The sequence below is a fragment of the Xenopus tropicalis genome, chromosome 5 (assembly GCF_000004195.4).
Source record: "Xenopus tropicalis strain Nigerian chromosome 5, UCB_Xtro_10.0, whole genome shotgun sequence".
In the NCBI taxonomy this organism is placed as follows: Eukaryota; Metazoa; Chordata; class Amphibia; order Anura; family Pipidae; genus Xenopus; species Xenopus tropicalis.
The window spans coordinates 125,192,006-125,217,273 of record NC_030681.2 but is presented as its reverse complement, the minus strand read 5'-3'; the positions used below and the strand labels follow the sequence as shown (position 1 = coordinate 125,217,273).

Here is a 25,268-nt window from a genome sequence, read left to right as displayed (position 1 = left end):
ACTGCCCTATGTAGTGTGCAAAAAAGGCAATTGGCCATTTTTTTCACTTTTCTGGCAATGTACAAATAGATGCAGACCCTTGTGCTCCTTTTTGCTCTGCGCCCGTTCTACCTTTACCCTAAATGTAATGCTGCCTGCATTAGGCAGCGCTCCATTCAATAGAGGCGGGCAGGGGGCCTCCCTTCCTGCCGTACCTTGCACCTGTGAATGACTAAGTGGCAGTTCAGTCTTCTGGCACTTGCTGCAGAGCACTGCAGGCTGAGGGGTGCAAGTGTTTAGCAAATAAGATCCCCTGAGGTCTTAAATGTCCATGATAACTTAGACATTATTGGGTAGAGGACCTGCTCATACTCAAGTACTAGGTTTCCCACTGAATATTCTCAGGTTCGCCCATCAGCAGGCACTATAGTGGTGGGCGTATACTGGAGTGTAATCCTTCCTTAGAAGATACCACCAGGAAACTTCAAGCCTATGAGGTTCCATTTTTTAAATTGAATGTCTTCCTCTATTTCCAGGGGCCCCTCTTCTCTAAATCTGCCCTTCTTATAAAGCATTCTCTGTTGTGTTTTAAATGTTGCTATGAGGTGGATGGAAAATATTAGTGAAGAGGTCATCAGAAATCTGCACAGTTCAAAACCCACACATTTATAATTGTTCTTTTTTCCAAGACATTTGTTCCCACACTTTTGCCAGAAGATGAGGTTTCATAACTGGCTTTTTTCCTTTTAAAATCATTTTACATTAAATTTGAATAAACTAAATGTCAACATGCCTCAAACTGGTTCAAGTCACTAAAGCCTGTGTGTCTCAGCAGATGGGATTAAGCAAACTGTAAACTAGTGTAATATCAGCTAAATAGGTTCCCTTGGGAGGCGATAAACATCCTTCACATCAAACTGGGGATGCGATGAATCTGTGTTTATTTTATTTTTTATTCTGCTGAATTCTAATGGCGGCAAAATGGGCAAATGATGCAATAATTCCTCATTTTCATTCTGAGTGTAACACGGAATAAGAATATGTCATCTACAGCAAAACGTCAACATGAACTTTTGATTTGTTTCAGACAAAGCCTAAAGATTCAAGCAAATCTAAATGTATGAAAAGTAATAGGTTTGTGTCTTTGTCCATCCAAGACAATCAGGAGTAGGTTGAGATGTGAAGAGACTGATAGTCAAGCTCTTATTTTAAAATGGGGTACAGCCCATTGGTACAGCCCATGAAAACTGAAATAACGTTTTCATTTGAGTTGAAAACAATACATTTAGTTATTTTACCAGTCTGTGAATCAATGAAAGTTTGAAGGCCCTTTGGGCTTAGCAGTGGAAGCTTCCCATTCCGTTCCATTACTACTTTGTTACAAAGGTCTGTAAAGGTTGCTGAGTTCTTAAACCTTCAGTTATTTAGTTGAAACAAATATAAAGTTAAATTAAAGCTCTGACCATTGAAACTGTGACATCTGTCTAAGAATTTAGGAAAAAACAATGTAGTCATTTGAGCCACATGACCTCCTGGGGGCAGTACTGAACTCTCCTGCCGCCCCACTCATATAAGCCAGGGTCCTAGTGGCAAATAGCAGGTCTTTAGTTATGAATAGGTGCCAAAAGACGTTAAAGGACATGTAAAACCCACACACAAATATTTAATCAGTGAACAGCCTCTTGGAAATCTTTCAATACCTGCCACTCTGGTTGTCCAGAGGTTAATAGTAAGGCTGCAGGATCCCCTTAATCACTTAGATTTCCTTCTCCTCCTGTAACCCACTCAGCCCCCCCCACCCCCTGGAATTTGCTTTGGCTGTTGGCTTGTGGGCATGCTCAGTTGTTCTAAGCTCAGATTACTAAACACGCCCCCCAGTCTAGCAGCCAGTAAAGAGATGGCACTGTTGGTTCCCATAGAAACCCAGCTCTAGCTGTCTGCTTCAATTTTTTTTCCTAACTTTCTCTCCTGAGCTCAGCTCAAACAAAGCAGAACTTTTATCACAGTTTTGCCTGTGTGAGCCTGTATTCTGGATGAAATGTATGCTGAATAAGGCTCTGTGTGTGTGTAAGCTGTTTGCAGATTTAAATGTATCTGATTATGTATCAGAGGAAAACGGCCACCGGGTGAAACCTGCTATTTGCTTTAGGAAAATGTGATGGTGCTGACAAACGGAGGGGATATATGCAGTACAAATGTGCCATTTGGGTGGGGGAGACCTGCCCAACTGATCTACATTGTAGGCAAATGTAGGCTTTACATGTCCTTTAAGTCTGGCCGTGTAATCATCAGGGACTGAGTTCACACAGGAAAGGCCAATAGATTGGCCACATTAGTGCCACCTGAAAACTTTTAATAAATTCATATTGGAAAAGTTGCTTAGAATGTTTTCTTTTATTATACAAAAACATATTTTGGGGGTTGACATCTCCTTTAAGCTTGATTTTATTTACGTATTTACAGTATTATTCTTTATGGGAGCCAAAACAATCCTATTGGGTTTAATTACTGTTTAAATTATTTTTTCAGTAGACTTAAGGTAGGAGATCTAAATTAAGGAAAGACCCCTTATCCAGAAAACCCCAGGTCCCAAGCATTCTGGATAACAGGTACCACACCTGTATATGCAATATAAACAGTTAACAGCTAGAGCTATTTTATGTGCCACTATGTAAGTATGGACACCCCCTAACTGCCAGATCATCCTGGTCTATAAACCTTAAGCTCGGTCTTTGTGTCTTTATGCGTTCATGGAACCATAGGGGATACATTCCCTATATATCTGTGTAATCTATCATGAAATTATGTCCTGATAATTATTTTTGTAAATGAGAAACAAAAAGGCATTTTTATAAATAAAATACATTTATTTAAATTCAACATTTCAAATATAAATATAAAAGGTCCTAGACATAGATGCTCCATTCGGTGTCACAGTCGTGATGCAGCAATTGTGAGTAGCAAATTGGCTAGAAGAAAGGCAGAATTTCCATGACTTTTTTATGTTCAATGTCTCTGGTTGTTGGGATTGTGGTGCTTCCTGCTATAGTCACAGTATTTGGATCTTTTAGACAAGTGTTGATTTTATTGTCTTGTTTAAGCTGTAAGAGATGGGAGTTGCATTGAGCAAGGGAAATGCTGCCACTGTGAGAGATATAATAGCGTGTAGGAGACATGACGCCCCACTTTATACAGTTTAGATATACACTACAGTACAATCATAGCACAAGAAGTATAGACAATCTATGCACATTTACAGTGTAGAAATGATAAAGATCCATATCAGTGCAGAACAATATCTGTGTTATCTCTGTCTAGTGGAAATATGTCTGAGTGTTATCTCTATTATATTACAAGTTTTAACAGTGTCCACCATGCTAAGGCTGCTGAACATATTATTACACCCTGTTGTACTGAGCTGGATTAGCTCTTTGGCTAAATACCATCAGTGAGAAGAACATACACACTAGACACTTAATGACACAAAGTGCAAACACACATCTTTGTATCCAGACACTGTATATACTGGTGTTCTAGCAACTCTGCTTCACAAAGGACTAATTTAAATCATGCCACTAAGTTTCCACTTCAGTCTTCTTAAAAAACGAGCCAGGCAGCAATTTTCCTTGGTTGGCTTGGATATCTCATAGGTTTGCAACGTGTGTGCTTGGGAGATCACTTTCCACACTGTCTGCAATGTGGCATTTAATCTCTGTAGACCATATCGTCATTGACTTCTCAGGGTATGTAATCTTTTTTTAACAAAATATATATGTTTTTGGCTTGAAATGGTTAAGTAAATAATTGAATGAATTTTGTATATTATTGGTCTATTATTTTCGCAGAAAACCCAGATGTTACATTTCATGATGCATGATGGGAACCCAACCTATGCTGCTTAAGGCTTGATTCGCAAAATTTGTTTTGCCATATTTTTTAATAGATTTTGTTAGTATATATGGTCTGTGCAAACTAAGCCTAAGCCCCTAGTTTATATTTTAGGTCAGATTTAGTTATCCTTTCACATTTTAATGTAAACTCAGGCAAACATGAATAAAATAAACATCATCAGAGTCATTTCTATATTTAAGTTTATGCAGATGGAGTAAGCGAGACCCTTTTTTCATTTAGGTTGGCTTCAGTGGTTTTACAGGGCTGATCCAGAGGACACACTATTATAATGACTGAACTGTATCCTGCTTGCATTTTTCAAGCGTTCACCTCATGATGCTGCCCTGAATTATAAATTGTCTATCAAAGTAAGGACTTGCACTGATTGGCAGACACACCTTAAATTAAGCCACAGTTAATACAACCCACTGTGATTTCACTACTTTTACTGCAATATTATTTAAGAACAAGAGAAGTCCATATACATTAGGCAACTGCATCATAAATGGGCACCAATTTGTTAGTCCTTGGTTTGGTTTCAGATGTTTCAAATGACTAATCCACAATTCTTTTTACTTTTCTCTTTAACCTTATCCAGTTCCGCTGTATGACATTCTCACTTGCAGTGCATATTCCCTAAGGCAGGGTACACTGAGCTGTACAAGGCCTGTTCTTTGCCTAGTTCCAAGGCCACGTCAAATGTGGTGTGTTGTGAGGTTAAAGCCTTTAAAGCTACTTAGTTTACCAGTGGTAAAAGGAAGATATCTGAATTCCTCTTGACACGCACTCATGGTTGTGTATGTGCTGCAGCTGCCCTGACCATCACAGGACAAAACTCATCACACAACTTGGCTTTAAACATAAGATCTAGGTCTCACATCTAAAGATACTAGAAATTCCTTTATGTCCAGAAGTGAAAGGTCGCTAGGAAATCTGCCTTTTGTCATCATCCTTCTCAGCCTCTGGCACATCCTGGAGAAGTCCTTCTGGGGATTCCTCCTGGATAGTTAAGTGGACATCAGATGTTGAGGACTCAGAACTCAGACTGCTGCCTTCCATACTGCAGGCAGCACAGGAGAAAGCAGGGCCCACGTTTTCTTGGAGAGCACTGAACATGCTGGAAGCCTGTAGAGATAGAGGTATTGACAAAGCAGGAGTGGTCCTTTTGCCACTCAACCACTGTCTCTCCTCATCATTGCAAAGAAGCAATAAATTGGATTCTTTATCCCTTCTTTTAGTTTTCATGTAGACCAGCATGATCCCCATAAGAAATATTCCATAGAAAGCCATAACTATCAAAATGTAGAAGTACTCATGGCTGTCATTCTCACTGTTAATTTTTCTTGGGTGATCCACAGACAAACTGAAAGTTGGGCTTGCCATGGTCCCATTAGTTGCCTCCATCCTCAACATTGAAGAAGTTGACTTTCAGAATTTAGGTTCAGCTCAACAAAATCTTCAAGGTCTTCTGAAAAGTAGAAAAATTCATTGATTTAATATGAATTCAACAATGATTCATTTATACATTGCTTTAATTATAGTACAGTGTTTTTTGGACTTTAGGGGCCAGTCCCCCATTGAAATCTAACATTTGGTCAAGACCTGCTTAGATCATAATAAAGCTGAAGATATATATATATATATATATATATATGAAATGATTGCTCTACTATAAATTAAGTCATAGTTCCAATTGAATCTAGGGTAGAAAATTAGTGTTTACCAAAAATCTCTCTAATTTGTCTTAAAGCTTAAAGCAAACAGATATTTTCCTTAAATTTCCATTTAACGGGCTCCGACCTACAGCTTGAGGAGAAGATATACTTCAATACATATGGCAGGCACTCACAGATCCCATGAGCAGGCAATAGTAGATAAAAGCAAAGAAGCTTTATTGTAGACAATTAGACCACATTGTAACCTAATGTGGTCTAATTCTCTACAATAAAGCTTCTTTGTTTTTATCTACTATTGCCTGCTTGTGGGATCTGTGAGTGCCTGCCATATGTATTAAGAATAAATAAATGCTTATGGCGCTCTCATGGATAACATTAAATCAAAGCTAATAAAATTTCATCCAGCCCAGGCTCCATTTCCATGTTGCCTCAGGCAAGTTCCTTAGTCTTGCTATATGGGCTTTGGACAGTAAACCATAGAAACCAATAGGATGTGTTAATTCATTAGTTCTGATTGGTTGCCATGGGTTACTAGACCAGGGAAATGCATACATACAAAGAATGGAGTGGCAAAAGGAATGAATTCACTAGGTCAGTATTCAAATCAAATAATTCACAATGGACAGTTACTATTGATTTTTTATACAGTTTAGCTATAATTTTGCCAACCAGAATGTGATCGACTGGGTGAAGGTTGCAAAGTGTTAATTAAACACTTTTTGAAGTTGTAAATGACTGTTTGTTATGAAGTAAGAAGAAATCTATCCACCATTCTTACTTGTGACTGGAGATGGCTTGTTCAGCCTTATGATGCTTAAATGACTGAGTTAGTGCAATGCAGCCTGCTGTCAGAGCAAGAAAGCACCATGGGCTAGCCAGGCTGACACTCTACTGGCCCCATGCCAAGTCTCATAAGATAAATGAAAACTTGGCAAATATATTTGCTTAAAAACTGAACAGCTGAAGGCATACACATAAAACTCTGGGCAAAGTGCCCTTCTAATGAGCTGCCAATCACTTTTACAAGTTCCTGTAGCAGTGCCAGAGCTCTGAGAGCAAGGGATGGTTTGCAAAAGGGAGACATCAAGGACACAACTGTAAAGTTAAAATGGGTTAAATCAGAAAATGTAGCACTGTCCCCATTAAGGGGGACACCCAATGGTATCAATTTCATTTGGTCTCCTATAAGACAGACCCCCAGGAAGAACCCCCATTCATTGAGCAGTTAACTGATTCTAAACAGTATAGCAGCTCTATCTGGCATCTTACATACATTGCATCCCGGTGATACTTTGCTTATAGATGCACCTCTGCAAACACTTTTATATCTTAGCTTCCAACCTTGCTGTCTGATTTTGTAACATTTTATTAGACTATGGGAAATATGCCAGAATGTTCCTGTAGCTTTAGACTGTTGTTATAATGTGCAATGTACTAAGGAGAGCAGGAAGAAAAAAATAAATTCACTTAACAATCCCAGCCTACAATGTACAGCAGGGATGTACTGGATCTTACTAGGCAGTGCTACAACAGTCCATTAAAAAAATTAGTTTATGCTTCAAAATTTAAACAACTTTGCAGTTTGTTTTGTGCATTGTATTCAGACTTTCTTGGGCTGCACATACATATCTGGGGGCTGTACTGGCATTAACTTGGCACATTTCAGATAAATGAAACTTCCATAGGATATAAAACAACAAGGATTAATGTAACACACACAGTTACTAGGATGAGAGGAATGTGATTAAACTTACTTGTGTTCCCTGCAGGAGTTTCACAGCAGATGTGTAGCTTTTTGGTCGCTGGCAAGAACAAAGCTGGGTGCTGGCCGGTGCAATGGAGAGGGGCTGTGCTGCTGGGAGAATATATAGGCAGGCGTCTGCGTGACATGCTAGGGAAAGGGGAGGTGCAGGGTCTCATCCAGCTGAATGTGTGGCAATAGTCTGAGAGTGTGGGGGGAGACAGATTTACAGAACAGGAGTAAGGTTGCACGGGATAGAAGGATGTGTGTGTTTCTAATATATATTTTCAGACAGATATACATATTGACAGATAAAGGAGGTATAGAGGGCCCTGCTCCACAGAGCTAACAATCTCTTTAATGGAAATCAGACAAAACTGTCTGTGGGCTTACATGCGTAACTTCTGCAGCAGTAACATTACATAGGAGCAGTGCAGCAAAAAAAAACAAAACCTTTTTGTTAGTAATAAAGCCAAAGTTTGTGTAACCCATTTTTGGCTGTAAAACAGACAATGTCCAGCTAGGTTGGTTATAGAGCATGGTGTACACCGGACTCTAACACACAGGATGGGCCTTCGCTATTTGGAAGGATTGAAGAGCAGATGTACTGCAACTACAACTCACTTATGCTGTTTGCTAAAATAAGACGCCAGAATGTTCTTACAGCAACTCAAACAAAACTGGTTTATTTGTCCAAGACAAATCCAACAGGGATGGCACATATTTACAATATCCCTGGAGGCAAATTGATGATCAAGGTTAGTGCAGTAAAAGCAGACCAGATGTGACATGATGTGGACAGCTTATAGTAATTTAAGGTTTTAATGCTTCATGTGGTTCTGATCCAATACAGCAGGACTGCGGTTCCTTCACTTAGGCAAGCAGAGCCTGGGAGAAACTACTTCCTGCTATCAATCCTTGTTGTAGCATAGTCTGCTTTGCCTAGCTGGTTCTATCTGTCTCACTTTCCTAGAAAGTGCTATAACATAAAGTAACCTGTATCTTACTAAAGTCTCATTCACGGGATTCCTGTTTCCCGACTTCATTAGAAGATACCTACAAGTTTGTGTCCAACTGGGAATTTGTAGTCAACTTGGGATTCTCTGCTGTTCCTGGAGAACTTTAATCCATGTTTATTATTATATCACAGAGCAAGATTCTCGTCTCTACCATAAACCTAGCTTTAAGGTGGCCATACACGGCACCCAATCAAAATATTTTAACCTGCCCGATCGACGAGACACCCAATTTCCACAGCTTTTGCAATATCGGTCGTCTCGTCGAGCTGCCATACACGCACCGAATATTGTACGAAATGAGTATGGCTGGCTTTAGACCTGTGACTGCTTTTGGTCTTAAATGTAACCTTTCTCTGTATCTACTGAATCTTGAGAGCCCTTACCATCACTAGCTTTACAGTAGTTTATGTGCTTTCCTTTGGTTTATACGTCTTCCAGTTGGACCTGGTGGACCATGAACAACTCTGTGTCTGACTTCTGATGGCATGAAAGTCCTAAGTGTAATGGTTGTTTCAGATGTTCTATGAACCACCCATACCACCTACATCCTTTAGGTACAGTTATCTATCCCCATAATTGTAACAGGGTCACTTCCGTCACTGAGATTTATAATGAGTTGTATATTGATGCTTACATCAGATATCAAACCCTATGCTCTTGTACTGTTACTCATCTTTAATTCTCATAACCCTGCAGGAGGATGACTGAAAGTGTAAATCAGCCGCTGGGGAGTCAGAGTATGATGGGAACTGTAGTTCCTCACAACTTCAAAAGTGACGTGAGTATAACAGAATATTTTTTTCTCATCAGGGTAAGTTGGAGGGTAAAGCCTGAGATGAACTAAGGAAGCATTAACCCTGGGTCAGATAGCACAGTATTTTCATGTAACAGACCTTTTTATCAAATGGAGAAATAATGCAGGACACTTCAGTCGGGACGGAGAAAGCCTACTGCATGCTCACTCCCCTACAGACATTAGTGAAACATTTGTATAACTGTAACTGTTAGTTATTGCTTTGTTTCAAAACTGCCTGGCAATTATTTCTTGCTCTTCTTTCTTTGTATAATACTTTTTCAAGTTTCAGTTTAGCCCCTTGGTGGGCTAAAAAAAAATTAGTTTATGCTTCAAAATTTAAACAACTTTGCAGTTTGTTTTGTGCATTGTACAAAACAATTCTACTAGATATTCTATATCATGACCTGGATGAATGAGAATCTTCATAGACATATTGACTCTCCGATGCTCTCAAGCCACAGTTCTATTTGGTGAGGATATGGGGGGTATAGTAAATATAGGTATGAGAAAAGAAAGCAGCTTAACCGTGAGTGATCTGGAGTGGTGATAAGGAGGTTAAAGGACCTGTTAACCCCACACACAAAAATTTAATCAGTGAACAGCCTCTTTGAAATCTTTCAATACCTGCCACACTGGCTGTCCAGAGGTTAATAGTAAGGCTGCAACATCCCCTTAATCACTTCGATTTCCTTCTCTCCTGTAACCCACTCGGCCCCCTCCCTCAGGAATCTGCTTTGGCTGTCGGCTCCTGGGCACGCTCAGTTTTTATCAGCTCAGATTACTAAACACGCCCCCCAGTCTAGCAGCCAATGAAGAGATGGCATTGCTGGTTCCCATAAAAACTCAGCTCTAGCTGTCTGCTGCTATTTTTTTTCCTAACCTCCTATTCTGAGCTCAGACAGTTGTGCCTGTGTGAGCCTGTATTCTTGCTGAAATTTATGCTGAATAAGGGTCTGTGTGTGTGTAGGCTGTTTGCAGATTTAAATGTATCTGATTATGTATCAGAGGAGAAACGGCCACCGGGTGAAAGCTGCTATTTGCTTTAGGAAAATGTGATGGAGCTGACAAGTGAGGGGATATATGCAGTACAAATGATGCCATTTGGGTGGGGGAGACGTGCCCAACTGATATACATTGTAGGCTTTACATGTTCTTTAATACAATAAGAAGCTGTTTAATCACTGGTTGCCTGTTCATTGTCTTAGTAAGGACACATGCATGAAAGCTGAAAATAGTCATTATAAAGAGTTCATTAGAATAATTTAACTTCTGGTTTTAGTCACTGCGCCATAAAACAGATAGGTTTATCATTGCAATATTTATTTTTCCACATTTTCCCACTCCTTAGTAATGCTGAGTGAGAAACTTATAACTTATTCCCGATTTGGAAAACCAGGCAGAATTCTCTAAGATTGACGCGAGTAATGGCCAATTGCTGCATCATAACCCCGCCCATGTGAGGCCACGCCCTGTCTCACTGCCCGGAGAGGTGGCAACCCTAGTTAGAGCTGAGGGAGCACACAGACCATCACAAAATGGTGGCTCAAGGTAAATTATGTAACAGAGTAATATTTAACAATATATATATTTCAATTTGGTAAGACTCATTAATAGGTCACTTTTAGGATATAAATTATCTGTTGGTTTAGTATTCATTCTGGGCCTGGGGGTATAATTCTTCAAGGATTAAGCTGTTGTGCGTATAACAGTAGTATTGTGTCTATGGAACAGGCCCAGGGATGTGTTTATTTATACCTAAGTGACACGTGGCTGTATCTTAAGGAACGTAACGGCTGTAATGGAAAATGTGAGAGGCTTTCAGTGCTAAAAAGCAGACGAGAATGCGGCAGAAGGCAGAAGCCAGTGCGTAATGTCCTTAACTCTGTGACTGGGGCCATTTGACTTACCCTTCAACTATGCACTTCCTCCAGCTAAATCATAGGTTGAAAAATCTGCGGCTTTTCTTAACCACTTTTCTGCCAGAAAAGATTTATCCGCCAGTGGGAGATCAAACATAAATGTCTACAGCAAATAGGTTAGCATTACACTTTATTCAAATATGTGGGACACCAGTGGTTCTGCCATAAATACATTTATTTCACACATTATGGCAATATAAAACCCCAGCAGAACAAATAGAAGATCAAAGCAGTAAGTTACTCATGAACTCAATACAGGGGCCCCCAGACTGGGTCATAGTCGCCAGGGTTTAAACCAACTAAGCACTCTCTCTGCACAGCTACTGGGCTACTTATGCACTAGCCCTGGCTGTCTTGTGCTCCCAGACTAGAGCAACTCTCTGTTGGAAGCCAGCCCTACATTTGGATAAACCCTAAGTACAATGGCAATGGTTTCCAAACATTGGCATTGGCTCCCACAGGGAGGCCCAGAGCAGTAAGTGGGGGCTCGAGATTTTGGGAGATTCCCTTAATGTTGTAGAATGGAAATAATGTCTAGATTAGAAATGAAATGTTAACAGCGATCTCAGGCTCTGTTCTTTATTCCAGTTGCCATTATAATATTACCTATTGTATATTGCATGTGCTTTAGATAGAACTCTAATGAGCTGCCTTGGCGTGGTGCAGAAATGATATCTCCCTAATGTGACATTCCTTTCCATAACAACTTATGTACTTAATAAACATTTTCCGTGCTGGGTTAGAAGATGCAGATGGTTAGTCTACTAGTATTTTATGGCAGAACTCATTTCTTAACTGTTAGTACATTTTGTATCTTATAATTCAGGCCCTGAGCCAGAAGTCATCACTTCGTGAGCAATTTGCTGGTCTGTTTCTGTGGATTAAGAGGTCTGCAGCCCCAGAGTAACACAAACAGGCACGTTACAGGTCAGAAACTGACCCCTGCAGCTGGCATTGGGATGCATCATTGTCAAATTGCATGAGGCAGTGAGGCAAAGACATGCACTCTGAGAATTCATGAGGGAACACAGATATTCCAGAACTCATTACAATGAAGTCACGACTGCACTGTGTCAGGGGCACATAATTCTGCTCTCGTGGGTAAAGACGAACAAAAAAATGCTTGCTCGCTAGGGGTTGCCAATCTCCAGGATTATAATCACTATTCTCAGACAAATGCCTTTCTTTGTTAAAAAAAAATGCACTATTCTGCTAAGCACCATGCCACCATTTTTTGTCTCACCTAGGGACACTAAAGCCAAAACTCTTGTTCTGCTGCGCATATACACAGCCCAGGCCTGCAGCAAGGTTACCAGGGACAGGAAAAAAGATCACAGCCCTGTGTTCACTAGAACAATACCCCAGGCCACTGTAAGGTGCCTAACAAATTGTTAGGCAAATGGGCTTAAGCTATTTGCATCATGGGGAGGTTGCAGCCTATATGTTTAAGTAGTATTTCAGAAAGTTTAATACTGATTCATATGGGAGGGCTCTGATTGGATAAAAGTTACCTGCATTAAGGTGTTGCGCAGTTCAGCGGGGTTATAAAGAGAGGCGTTACCTCAGACGCACACAAGCCAGTCAGGAGAAAGTGTCATGCAACCCGCGTGTTTTACGTGTGGTGATTTTAATGGATCCAGAGGGGACATCATGCTTTGTTGCCTACAGGTGAGGGGCTTTTCTACATGAGACAAACACAACCTTAAATAGGGAGCAAAATATATTTGTAATTATAAAGATAATTGCACTGCCATCATATCTTACATACAATCTATGTGTGACTTAGGTCTGTTCTTCCCAATCTATTTGCTAGTGAAATAGCATGGTCCAACCCTCTCCTTCCCTGACAGGGAGATGATAGATGCAGGTAGATAACACTAATCAAGAATTTCCTGCTGTAAATCAGCTGCCTGTATGCGGCAATATATGGCCTGTGAACATGGAGTATATTGTATCATTGGGCCATTACACGAAAAGGCTGCTTATTAACTGAAAACTATGGCCTAACTTTCAAAAGTGGGGGATTTGTACAGTTTTAAGTTTTAAGTGGTAATTAAAAATCCAAAGTAATTCCCAACACTGGTACAGTTTATTATTGGTTTACTCCCATTAGAATGTAAACTGACATGTAAAACTGGACTAGAATTGTAACTGTAGTTTGCATGAGAATGTAGTAGTTGCAACCCTACTCCTAACATGGATCCCATAAGCACAGGAAGACCTGCCTTAAGACCTCCCAGGTTTAACCATAGAGTTTCAGAAGAGCAAATCCTGAAAGTCAGCATGGCTGGAGGTCTTTGATAACAGGAGCATTATTATTACAATATACAATATCCTTGCACTAATAAAGGATAGCAGCCTTATATTGCCCTATGACAGGATCATAATATTTGAAACAAATGTTCCTATTCTCATGGCCCGGGAAAGAATCACTTATGGTAGGGATACACCAGAACTGCAGTTAAGCCGCTAATGCATTCCAGAGCTTGCACAGAATGAAAGAATTAATGGCATTGTCATACAAATATGTCCTACCCACAAAGGGAGTCACAAGGGACTTTTTTTGTCATTTATAGCCCTGCGTGATGTCACTTGGAGATCTGGAGACCAAAACAGCTTTCTGAGGATACACTATGATAAAGGATTCCAGAAGCTTAATGGATACATAGGGAACACCAAAAATGTGAATAATGGTGGTTTACATTGTTATAAATTTCAGAATATGACCTTCTACATGACGGCTTAATTATTAGCGATTGAAAAAGTAGGGTGGTGGTTCTTAGTTGTCAATGTTCCTTTTTGCAAATACTGCTACTGATGTACAAGTTTGTTGCATGCAGCCAATCACAAGTAGTCTTATTGGCATTTAGGCATTGATTTCTCATGCCTGTCCACCATCAGCTTGCCCCTCTATACAGTCATACTACGTGGCCACACTGCATGGGGTATTACACACTACTGTAGATATAGGCCATTCCTAATCAGCTCAGGGACTGAGTGGGGGATACACACAGGCACAGGGCATCATATATGGTTTGTGTCATTGGAGGACGACATTAGAGGTCGAGTGGAGGAGGAATGCTATCAAAAGTATTTGCGTTTGTAAATAGCAGGATGGCTAGGTGTCCTGAACATGCTGCACAGTTCTTACCCTTGAGGATACCCTTGGCTAACCTGCTGACAGATTTATAATTTAGGTAAAGAATATTTCAAAGCAAGGACATGGTATTGTGTAACAGGATAATAGGTGACTGGATACCGGAATGCCAGGTTTGCCTTTAAAGGAGATACTGCCATCAGAAATGAAAGCACTTTTTACATGCATCCTAGCATTGTCTTTGCATTCTATTTATAATTTTGCCTTAAAAGTATGTGGCTGATGCTTTTACATTTTCTATCTATTCAACATGTTCCTCTATGAGGGGGCTGCCATATTTGTGCAGCAGTAGTCCATTAGCATTAGAAGCTGTAACTGACAGGTTGATAAGGGGCAGTTAGGCTGGCATAACAGTCAGGTTAGCAGGAAGTAGCAATTACTTACAAAAGCAGCCCTATAAGTGAAGAATTATCACTAATTATCAACTTTTTATGCACATTAAAGAAGGAAAGGTAAAAAGTAAGCTTTATCAGAAATGTCTATGTACATGCAGCCAATAAGCACTCACAGAAATGTCCTCTATCAAAAGAAACAGGGTTTCTTTTCTATTGTGTACACATGTTCTGTGTCAGACTCCCTGCTCCCAGAAAAATCCTTCGGGGCAAGCGCAGCTCTCTCCTCCTGCTTCCCCTCCCTACTTTGTATAATCTAAGCTACCAGCAGCTAGAGCTGCAGCATGGAAGTTACCGAGACCGAGCTAAAATGGCAGCTGCTGTCTTAAGCAAACACAGGGAGCTTCTAGGGCTGTTTACTCAGGTATAGTAAAGCTTTCTGCAGAGTAAGTATAGTGTTCTAGGTGGCACTAATGTGGCTAATGTATTAGCAGTAAAATGCCAAAATGAATTTCCTTCTCGTTTAATATTTTGAAGAGTAGTTTTTAGAGTCAGTATCACTTGTGCGATAACTGTGCATTAAGCTTGTGGGAGACAAGCTTCATATTCACTCATATTCTGAACTAAAGATATTAAATATTGATCTGCTCTCAACCAGCCTCCTGATAATGTTCTTCTATGGCTGTGGTAATTGTCTCACAGGGTAATATCTGCCCCATGTTAACCCAACTGGCAGTGACACTGGATGCCACGCCCACCGTTAGACAATAATCGAAGAGGAGAAACTTTGTAGCCCAATAAGCAAACCATCTGGATCTGGCTTCAACTGTGTGTGCTCAAGTTTTCCTGGTCAGAAAAGATTTGGCTGCACAAGATGGAGCCTGTCAACCAGCTGTGTTACTCTTCTCACTCTCAACTTGGAGGGTAAATGAGGCCTCATTGTCGGGGGCAAGCTGGTGTTGGCTTGGGAGGGTTTTCTGTTGTGTTCAGGATTCTATTGTGGCTGTGTTCTAAATAGCTTCTTCCCCAGCCATAAAGTGGATTTTTTTGGAAGAAACCCAAGCCAACATGAACCCCTGATTCTAAATTCTAACCACCATAAAATATTTCTAAGCGGTTTTCTTACTTAGCTATCTAGGAACCTTAATGCCACCATCACACACTATGACTTCCCAAGAATGAACAAGCATAGAGCAGGAAATCCATTCACAGAGTTTATTGGAAAACCATTTAGTTACAAATAAATACACTTGACATAGCAGAACCCAAAAGTGACATTTGCTTCCTCTTTACACAACCCATTGAAAACACTTTCAAAAAGACATTCCACACAATAAGGAACAAAGATTTTAAAGGGTAAGTTACACAGTATACAAATATTGGGGAAGCAGGTGTTCTGTTAAACACAGGTTTGATCAAATTCCTAGAAGGTAACGCAGCGAAACCACCTCATGAGCCTGGGTGCCAATCCCTACTCTCATCCCTGTGCACCAGAGTATCAGAAACCCACCACTCTTCCGCACTCATGATTAAATGGCACTCTAGGTCATTGGTTACCTTATCCAGCATTGCTGTCATGGCTGAACGTCAAGCTGTATATCAGCTGGGGAAGCCGCTTCACAGAAGCACAAGTGCATCACAATAATAATAATGGACAAAGATGGACAATAGCGGCCAGTGAATGTGCATATTCTGGGAGCCCTGTACATATAGAGAGGTACTGTCGTGTGTAGCTTCTAGATGGAGGACCCAGAAGCATGGAACCAAAGAGGGCTTTTATCCTGAATTCACCTAAAAATGTCAAACTATATCATTTTTTAGCTGTGGACTGAAGGGCGACTTGTACGAAGCTGCTAATTCCATGAACTGCTGGAGCACATCAACAAATACAAAACCAAACCCAAAGAGAAAGCAAATAAAAAATATTCTTAACATTTATTTGTAGATCACAATTTTATAAGGGTTTTGTTCACAGTAGAGGGGTTGCTGAAGTTTTTGGGCTTCAAATACCTTTTGGAGAGGAGTCATCAAGGACAAAATAAACTGTGAAATGAATATAAACCTCTTATTATAATCCTGCTGTTCCAATGAACACTGCCTGCTCTTTCAGCCTTAATTAAACTACATTTACCCATTCCACCAGTACAAAGCAAACAGCCATTGGTATGCTATGGCACAGCAGCTGACTAGTTTATGCATACGTGCCTGGATAATATTCCCAGACAATATAAAGGGTAACTGAGCATACTACACACAGATTTAATATTAAATGAGATCTACTATCAGGCATTGTTTATATCTTGTGGGGTGAACACAACAACTTGTTCATTAGGACCAGGAGATAATGAATGAGTTCTTAAGCCAAGCATGTACTTTAATAAACATATTGCCACTGTATTTGCATGGTAACTAATGCAGCCCCTGGTCTATGTCAGAGATATAACATCAATGTCACCAACAAACATTTACATTGAAATTTTCACCAACCTCTACTGTTGTTACAATTGTATGGAATCATTGCACTTTGTTCTGTAGGATATATGCTTGGGTTTATGGAAGACTATTTATTCTGCTACATGTAACCATAACTACCCTGCAAGTAACCAGCAATGCCCTGGACACATCTGTCAACCTGGGGCATTAAAAGGACAGATTTTTTTACTGGACATCCTGGTAGCAGATGGGGGGTTAATCAGGAAGGAACTTCTATTTCATAAGTTACAATTATTGTAAACCATTAAGTCTGGGGAAAACAGGCGCTACCCAAGCAGGAAAGTCATAGTCTAAAGAGACGTCAAAAGGTTTTATACTAGTGAGAGAGCAGCCAGCTATTTTTTGCCTTTTTCCCCTCTATTAGGTCAGCAAATTTACTATGTAAACATGGCAGAATATGGGATAAATACCAATTACCTATTTAGGAAGTGTATTTTTCACTTGGGAGTTTTTTTTTCTACAACTAAAATAGAGTGAAAATAATCTAGTGCACTCACCCTGCCAACAGCTAATGAACGTTACCAGTGTGGCCATGCCCATTACATGCAGGCAGAAAGCGAGGATGCCACGGACAGGGCTCAGTTTTAGTATGTGCCTAGCCAATGGCAAGGTACAAGTGAGCAGTGAAGCTCCCTGTGCATTTCCAACCCTTTTGCTTTTTTTGGTTCAGCCACACACACACACACACACAAACCCAATGGCAAAATAAAACAAAATAACACAACACCAGAAGACTGCAATGATTAAGGGCTTGGCTGATACATGGTCACCTGCGTTAAACTCTAGGCTATTTTAGTGGAGAACAAATACAATAATAAAAAAAGGAAACCACAGAACAACTAACACACACACACATTTACATACTGTACACCACCCAGGACTTGTGTTTGGGGGCAAAACACCCAGAAGGCCCAAGTGGATGCAATAATCCTGGTTTCCTCTTGTCAGATTCATTTTGTACAAAGCGGTTTTTGTTCATCTATTCTACAAACCTGCTCTCACCGCCTCTTGCACCGGCTTGGGTTTGATTTGATAGATAATATTTAAAGCAGCAGTCTGTGATTTGAAGATAGAAAAAGAAAGTTCTTGGATACATAAAAAGATCTGGGGGTTGCTTAAATTGCACTTGTTCCATGTTAGAGGGATGCATTGATGGTCCTAGGAGTGGAGCAACGTCCAGAGACAGCGTTCTTTGGGTACTGAATAGCCCACATTGCAGCAATATGTACATCCGTGACCACACGTTAGTAGGCTTTTTGGCAAATGGAGACAATACATAGAATAAAGTCAGTAATCTGCCAGTCTTCTTACAGATACTGCTGCTTCAGACAAATCCCAGCAAAAAAATGTGCAAACATCAACAAGTCTCCCATGGACGGGTCTTGACAGCAGGATATGGTCTTGTACAACCAATATAGGAGAATATTGTCAAGTAGGTCATTATGGTTTATTCCCTCTTGCTTAAAAATATACAGTCTAAAAGTGAAACCCTGTCACTGCATCGGGCTGGTATGGTTAAATATGGTAGTCCATAGGGCAATCATAAAGAAGTGGGCACAACAAGAAAGTCATAAAATATCTCCCATATATGAAAAATTGACTTCTTCAGCATTTTAAGCAGCACATTCATAGTTAAACAAAACACTGAAAACCTATAGCTGAAACACTTTGTTCTTAACTGGTATAAGGTCCCAGTGCTGGTTGCCAGCAACACACTTCTCATGACTGTGTGTCTGCAGTTTTGTATAGACTACTGTTTCATCTGAAGCCAGAGGTCCAGCCACATGCTTGCCTATCTGATAAACACATCAACGGCACAGTTACTTGCCCTAATTTCATTTACCTTCATGTTTGCCAAGGAGAGCGCTACTAAAATAAAAGTTCTTCATAGAAAGATATAAGCAGCAGTTCTGCAAAAGAGACACTATCAGTTGTCAAACCATTAGAAAAATGTAAAAATATAATATTTATTTTTAGACCTTTACGGAGGGCAACAAGATAAGGCTTCATTCAACAGCTTTTAAATGTTATTTTTTCTCCATACACAACAATTATATACTGCCTACAGAGGGATACTCATGTATTTCTTTTAGTAAATTGGGGAAGCCAATGATGCTGCACGTGGTGTCTTTCAGTAGGCTCCAAGGGGCCAAAGGTAACCTCCCTTTAGCTAAAGCAGGGCTTCCCTACTATCTACAGAGATGCTTTATTAAATGAGACAAACGGCAGTCACCTGGGGTTACAGTGTGAGCACCCCATGACCTTATTTTCCTAGACACCTACTAGTTGGGTGAATGTGCAGTGGTCCTTAGCTGTTATCAATAGCAGCAATCTGTATTTAGCAAATGCAGCCATGAAGGGAAGAGGAGATCTCTGTGGATGCATTGGTGAAGGGGAGAGACTCCTTACTTTATAAAAAGAGAAGGTCCTCAGACTGAGTGGAATGGTTACTGATGAGAAATAAGAGTCATCATTTTTTCCTGGCACTAATCAATATGCCCCATAGGTTTCTGTAGTCACTTGCCAAACACTGCCAAGAGAAGACAGAGCTACAGAATAACAAACTCTAGAAGTAGCAGCCCCAGTGGTTGCTAGGGTCTCTGCAACTTCTAGTCCACCACTGATGGTACTAGTACTATATTTAAAAAAAAATACTCTGAGCTAGGTAGATTTCCCTTTCAGTTTTAATCCATGTTTGAATGCTCTTTGCTTTTAAAGTTTGTACATGAATGCCAATATTTGGTGAATGGGCCTCAATCTTTACCTGGATAGAACAGAAAGCTAGGCAAGGGAGGGGGGCTTTGTGTGTTAAAGCAGGTTTACCTGAGAGAATTGCACATATTCAAGTTCGTTTAGCACTGACTAATAGAAAAAGGAACCTTGCAGACTGCTGCTTTAAATAAAAAATATTTATAAAATGGCCCGGAATTCTACCTGCAAGTGACACATTTGCCCTGTGCCCTGCAGACAGACGACTGTGGTCCATGTTTTGTAGATTCCAGCATGTAAGGCAGAAGAATGGTCAGATATTGCACAAAATTCTCTATCTGGAAAACCGTCTCAATTCTTAGGACAATGAGAGTACAGAATACGGAGATATCGCTATTTCACTAGAAATTCAGTAGAAGACTGGAATCGGCAGGGTGCCCCAAATCTACAACTATGGGCAAAAAAAGTAAAATCCTAGTTTGTATTTTATTACAAAAGGTTTTCCTCTTTTAATGTGGTTTGGTTTAGGGTTTTGCAATAGGGAAGTTCAAGCTTTTTCCATTTGATCTCAGGTCCTTGTAACAGACTCGCTGGATTTAGACCCAATGGCTGCAAGAGGGGCCTTTAAGGGAGCAATAAATAAGTGGCCTTTCCAGATGGAATGGAAAGCAGACTTCATTTCCCCCCATACATCCGCTCAATATCCTCCTGGTAGTGACTCTTCAGTTCTTTGCGCTTGAGCTTGAAGGCATCAGTCACCAGTCCGGTTTCAGGGGTCCAAGGTTCCGAAACTAGACGGATCTTTACAGGGACCTCAAACTTCTCTAGGGTGGCTGTTAATAATTAAAGCAGGTAATTAGAATTTTAAAAAACTTTGATTCTGGACACATTTTTAAAAGTGGATCTTACATCCCAGTAAAAGGTTAAGAGCATTTTCCAATAACAGAACTAATGCTTTCACGTTGTGGCAGCTCCAGATTGGGGTCTCTGAATCAGACAGTACCTACCTGCTGCTGGAGACTCAGCGAGGACCTTCAGGACTTCCCGCTCCATGACAGAATTGTTACACAGAGACTCCCAGCATCCTTGCGCACCCTTCTTCTCTGCCAGCTTCAACAGTTCCTTTTGGTTTGGTACCACAAAGCCAATGACATAGGACTGGTCACTGCAACAAACATTGGGAGTTGGGAACTAAGTGTTACAAATATCCTGCCATGATGTATACAGAGGGTTTCCAGAAGGATATGTGACCACCATGGCCAAATGCTCAGTTGTAAAGTTAATTTTATGCTCTATTATTTATTACAATATTTATACAAAAGGGACTATCTTTCCAGAACTAAAATAAAATGGCACAACACTACTCTACTCTCACTTTACACTCAGTCACTGCAATGTAATTTTTCTATGGCAGTATGCCCTTAACTTAATAGCTGGTTCCAGTAATTGAAAGGCTAGTCACAAATGAGTAGTTTCTAGATATACAAACACCTCATACAAGGTGGCTGAGATCATCCCTATTGTTTAGCAGCTGGAATTTCAGTATGGGAGACTAATGGTGGCAAAAGATTTTCCTGTTGCAAGTGGTAGAGGCATACAAAGCATTAGCCACAGTATTTCAGCTCAGTGAGTCATTAGACTATTTAGAATCAAGAGTATTTGTAAGAGATTTGTGAGTACTTGTGAGAGAATTTCAAATGTACCTCCTGTACCTCCTATAGTTCCATTTTATAGTTTTCTGTTAAGAGAAACTAGCTGAAACCTTCCTTAGGACTGGCCCATCTATAACATAGCTTAATATAAAGGTGACATAGGACATAACTACTAAAATCAGCAAGAAGTGAGCTGAAAATTTAAAGTAGAACATATATTTTGACCCACAGCATCTCCGAAGATCTTTCAAGAACATCCAGTGACACTGGCTGTTGTAGCTGAGAAGCAGATGTGGAGGCACAGGCTGGGCATCCCTAGTGTAAAAGGCTTTTTGTGCCCTAATGGACAGTCAGACTTACCTGTTTGCGTATGCACAGATATTATCGACAATGGGAAGGTTTTTCAGTGCGGCCTCCACTTTTCCTAAAGAAACATATTCCCCAGCTTGAAGCTTCACCAAGTCCTTCTTCCGATCTACATTAAATAGGGATAAAAGACATCTCAGCACGTACACCCCAGCTCATTGCACTCAATCTTCTAAAAGCGCTTTGTGTTACTGCATCCGGACATGTTAGAAATGTCACATTAACCTCTGAAGCCTGATAATCAGCTCTAGTGCTAGGGATTCTATCACCTTTATTTACAGACATTTTTCAGAAAAAAATGAACTGTTAGGTGGTTTAGAGCAACTCAAAGAGAACTAAAGCCTAAAAAGTATATGGCTAGATATGCTGTATTTTTACAGACTGTACACCAGTGGTCCCCAACCAGTGGCCTGTGAGCAACATGTTGTTCCCCAACCCCTTGGATGTTGCTCCCAGTGACCTCAAAGCAGGTGTTTATTTTTCAATTCTTGGCTTGGAGGCAAGTTTTGGTTGCATAAAAACCAAGTGTACTGCCAAACAGAACTGTATGTAGGCTTCCAGTCCATATAGGGGCTATCAAATAGCCAATAACAATATTTGGCACCCCCAGGAACATGTTTCATGCTTGTGTTGCTCCCCAAGTCTTTTTACATTTGAAAAAAGGTTGGGGACCGCTGCTGTACACAATGCACCAGCCCTATAACAGTAATGATCCATACATGGTCCACAGAAGCTTTGGGGTTGTTGAAAACTGGGAATCTGAATTAATGTAATCCAATCATCCTTGTATAATATTGTAAGTGAGTCCCTAAGCTCAGGTGTCCGACAGTAGCCCAAAGCATGTGCAATAAATCAGCAGAAGATAACGGCTACTATGTAGGGCTTTAGTTCTCCTTTAATATTACGCAAAACAGACCAGAGGTTCCTCTTACTGGCTGTATATAACACATGTATATTAATCCCCCACTTTGAATCATTCCACCCTAGAGGTGCACAAGAGCTTTATAACTCGAAGCCTCAGAGGCCAAAGGACTGCGCTGTTAGTAACAATTGTTACAGCCTACTGATTACACACAGCAGCTATAAATACAGAGCTAAAAGTGCCAGAAGAACTACATTATAGACGGCTCGGACTGTTGTCTTTAGTTAAACAGGATCTACCAGAAACATTAAAGGTGTTAACAGATTGCAACAAACTCTGGAGATTGTACCTTAAAAGGTGTCATCGTAAATACCCAATATATATTTATTTGGAGTTATAATTTCAAGCTAAAAACAAGAGAAAATTACCTCATTGAGTAAAATAATTACCTTTCATACCGTTTCCAAATGGAAATACTCAGTTTGACAAGGTTTCATACAAATGACATTTTGAAGTTTTCCGAGAGGAAATACATTTAAAGGTGCAGTATACCCCCTTGTGCAACATTAGTTCAATGCTAGTCTGTGCCTATTCTTTTTAACAAGATAAATTATATTTTTTGTTATTTCCTGAGTTAAACAAGGAAACAGAAGCTACCCTATGTTTGGCCCTCGCAAGATGGCAGATGTCCATTATGCAGGAGGGTTATTTAACAATTAATCTAATGATTTTTGGCTTCTACAGTCTGGAATTTTTGCAGAGTGATACAAACCTTTATTCTGTGGTAAATGCCATCAGTTTTTAATGGAGGTTCGGTCGGTACCATTTAGACTAGGGCCCTAGGCTGAGTGGCACTGAGGATTGGAGTGAATACTAACTTGTTGCCTATTTCTATTATCCGGAATGCTTTGGAGCAGAGGTTTCCCTGATAAAGAGTCTCTGTTAATGTTGCATGCCATGCCTTAAGGCTACTAAAATATTTTAATATTTAATGGGGAAGTTCACCTTTGCAAAAATGTCTAAAATACACTGCCCATGCCATTAAAAGGTTTTAGCATTTCATTTTTAAAATCAATTGTTTTTAGAATTACTGCCTTTGAAGTTGTGCTTCTCTGAACTTTGGGTCCCCCAGTTTAGTCAGGGAATCACTGTACCTCTGCCTGACTGCCTCTGTTAGCAAACCCTGCCCATGCTCAGACTTGATATAAGGGTTGCACCTGAGCCTTTTTCAGCAGGATTCAGTAGAATCCCAGTGCCTGGCCGAAATGAATCTGAACCCTTTTGGTCACATGAAAAAGGAAACTGCCAATTTCCTACCCTTTCTCGTCCTAATTTGGCCGACTCCTACTAGAAAGATTTGGGAATCACCTGAATCCAAAAATTGTGGATTTGGTGCATCCCTACTTGATATGCTGCAAGAAAGTGCATACATATAGTACTAACGCCCTTCCTTTTCTTTTTTCATTGGTATGTTGAGCATACGGACTGAACTGAGCCAGCCAATCTGACCAATAAATTGCAAATAAACCTAGAAAGAGACCGCTGTAGCACTTCATGCCTGTCACAATACATCCTTCCTTTTCTACTATGCTTATTTTCCAAAATTTCTGCAAATATTTTGCAGCAAAGAAGCTTTAGAGATTCATTTCAAAAGATTCTCTCCAGCTGATCTGTAGAAGTAAATGCTCACCAATGATTTTTAAGCAGCCGTCAGAATGGAATTCGCCAATATCCCCAGTGCAGAACCAGCGCTGCCCATTCTCATCCACAAAGAAGTCCTCCCGGGTCTTAGCCTTGTTTTTGTAGTAGCCCATGGTAACATTGGGTCCACCAATCAGGATCTCACCTCTGGGACATGGCCGATCTGTGTTATAGTACCCGCCTATAACAGAGAAAGAAAATAATTTTATCATTTAGGGAAAATATGTTCAGATGAACAATTGTTACACCAGGGGCTAGGATGCAGAGTCCAGATATCAGTCAAGTTGGCCAAATTATCGACTCCATATATAAATGATATGCTGCCATTAAGGACTAGAGTGCACGGCAGCAAGGATTTTTGCCCTGTGTATTGCCAGCTTTACTTCAAATAATGGGCTATGCAATATAAAGTTATTGCACAAAATGGTGTTTTAGACTATAGCAAAAGCACTCAATGATATGATTTCCCTTTAAAGTGAACTTGCTTAGAAAGATGGGAATGTGGAAAACATTAAGAGAGAGATTATTTACATTTCAAGAAAACCCCTCTGGCATATTTGGCAACTCTGTATATAAATACTAGTAACAAAATAAAACAAGATGTAGTGAAGATCCTTCCCACAAGAGCTCGCAATTTAGGGGGGGCAAATGTGTGGGAATTTTAGTCCAGTACTGACCTTCTTCCCAGTTCTTCAGCTTTATCTCACAACAGACCAATGGTGCTCCTACCCTGCCAGTGCTGTAGTCCCACACTGAAACACATAGCATACACCAGATTCATTTACCAGACTAGACAATATGGTATTTGAAAATATGTTAGGGTAAAGCAACATAAGTACAAACAATAAAGCCAACAATAAAATCCAAAATTTGCATTTATAAGAAGTTGATACTGTGGAAGTGAATAATAACAAGCCAGCCTCCAATGAGACTAGGTGCTGTTTGAACACTTACCCTCTGTGATAGTGCCAGCTC

The 25,268-nt window shown here is 40.2% G+C and overlaps 2 protein-coding genes across 2 annotated transcripts in view; both read right to left on the bottom strand.

Moving 5' to 3' along the window:
* Window positions 1-4,794: 4,794 nt before the first annotated feature.
* kcne4 (potassium channel, voltage gated subfamily E regulatory beta subunit 4) lies at window positions 4,795-5,160 on the bottom strand. Its single transcript, XM_031902738.1, has one exon. The coding sequence runs from the start codon at window positions 5,158-5,160 to the stop codon at window positions 4,795-4,797; it is 366 nt and encodes a 121-aa protein (XP_031758598.1).
* Window positions 5,161-15,711: 10,551 nt separating this feature from the next.
* Window positions 15,712-25,268, bottom strand: part of acsl3 (acyl-CoA synthetase long chain family member 3) — a 56,583-nt gene continuing 47,026 nt past the window's right edge. The window contains 6 exon segments of the mRNA NM_001097210.1: window positions 15,712-20,545; window positions 20,720-20,877; window positions 21,725-21,839; window positions 24,283-24,474; window positions 24,971-25,045; window positions 25,248-25,268. The exon segment at window positions 25,248-25,268 is cut by the window's right edge and continues 152 nt beyond it. Of these exon segments, the coding sequence (NP_001090679.1) occupies window positions 20,388-20,545; window positions 20,720-20,877; window positions 21,725-21,839; window positions 24,283-24,474; window positions 24,971-25,045; window positions 25,248-25,268 (719 nt within the window). The 3' untranslated portion in view covers window positions 15,712-20,387.

Coding starts and splice junctions, on each gene's coding strand:
- kcne4 (XM_031902738.1), bottom strand. CDS start 5,160: ATGGCTTTCTATGGAATATTTCTTATGGGGATCATGCTGGTCTACATG.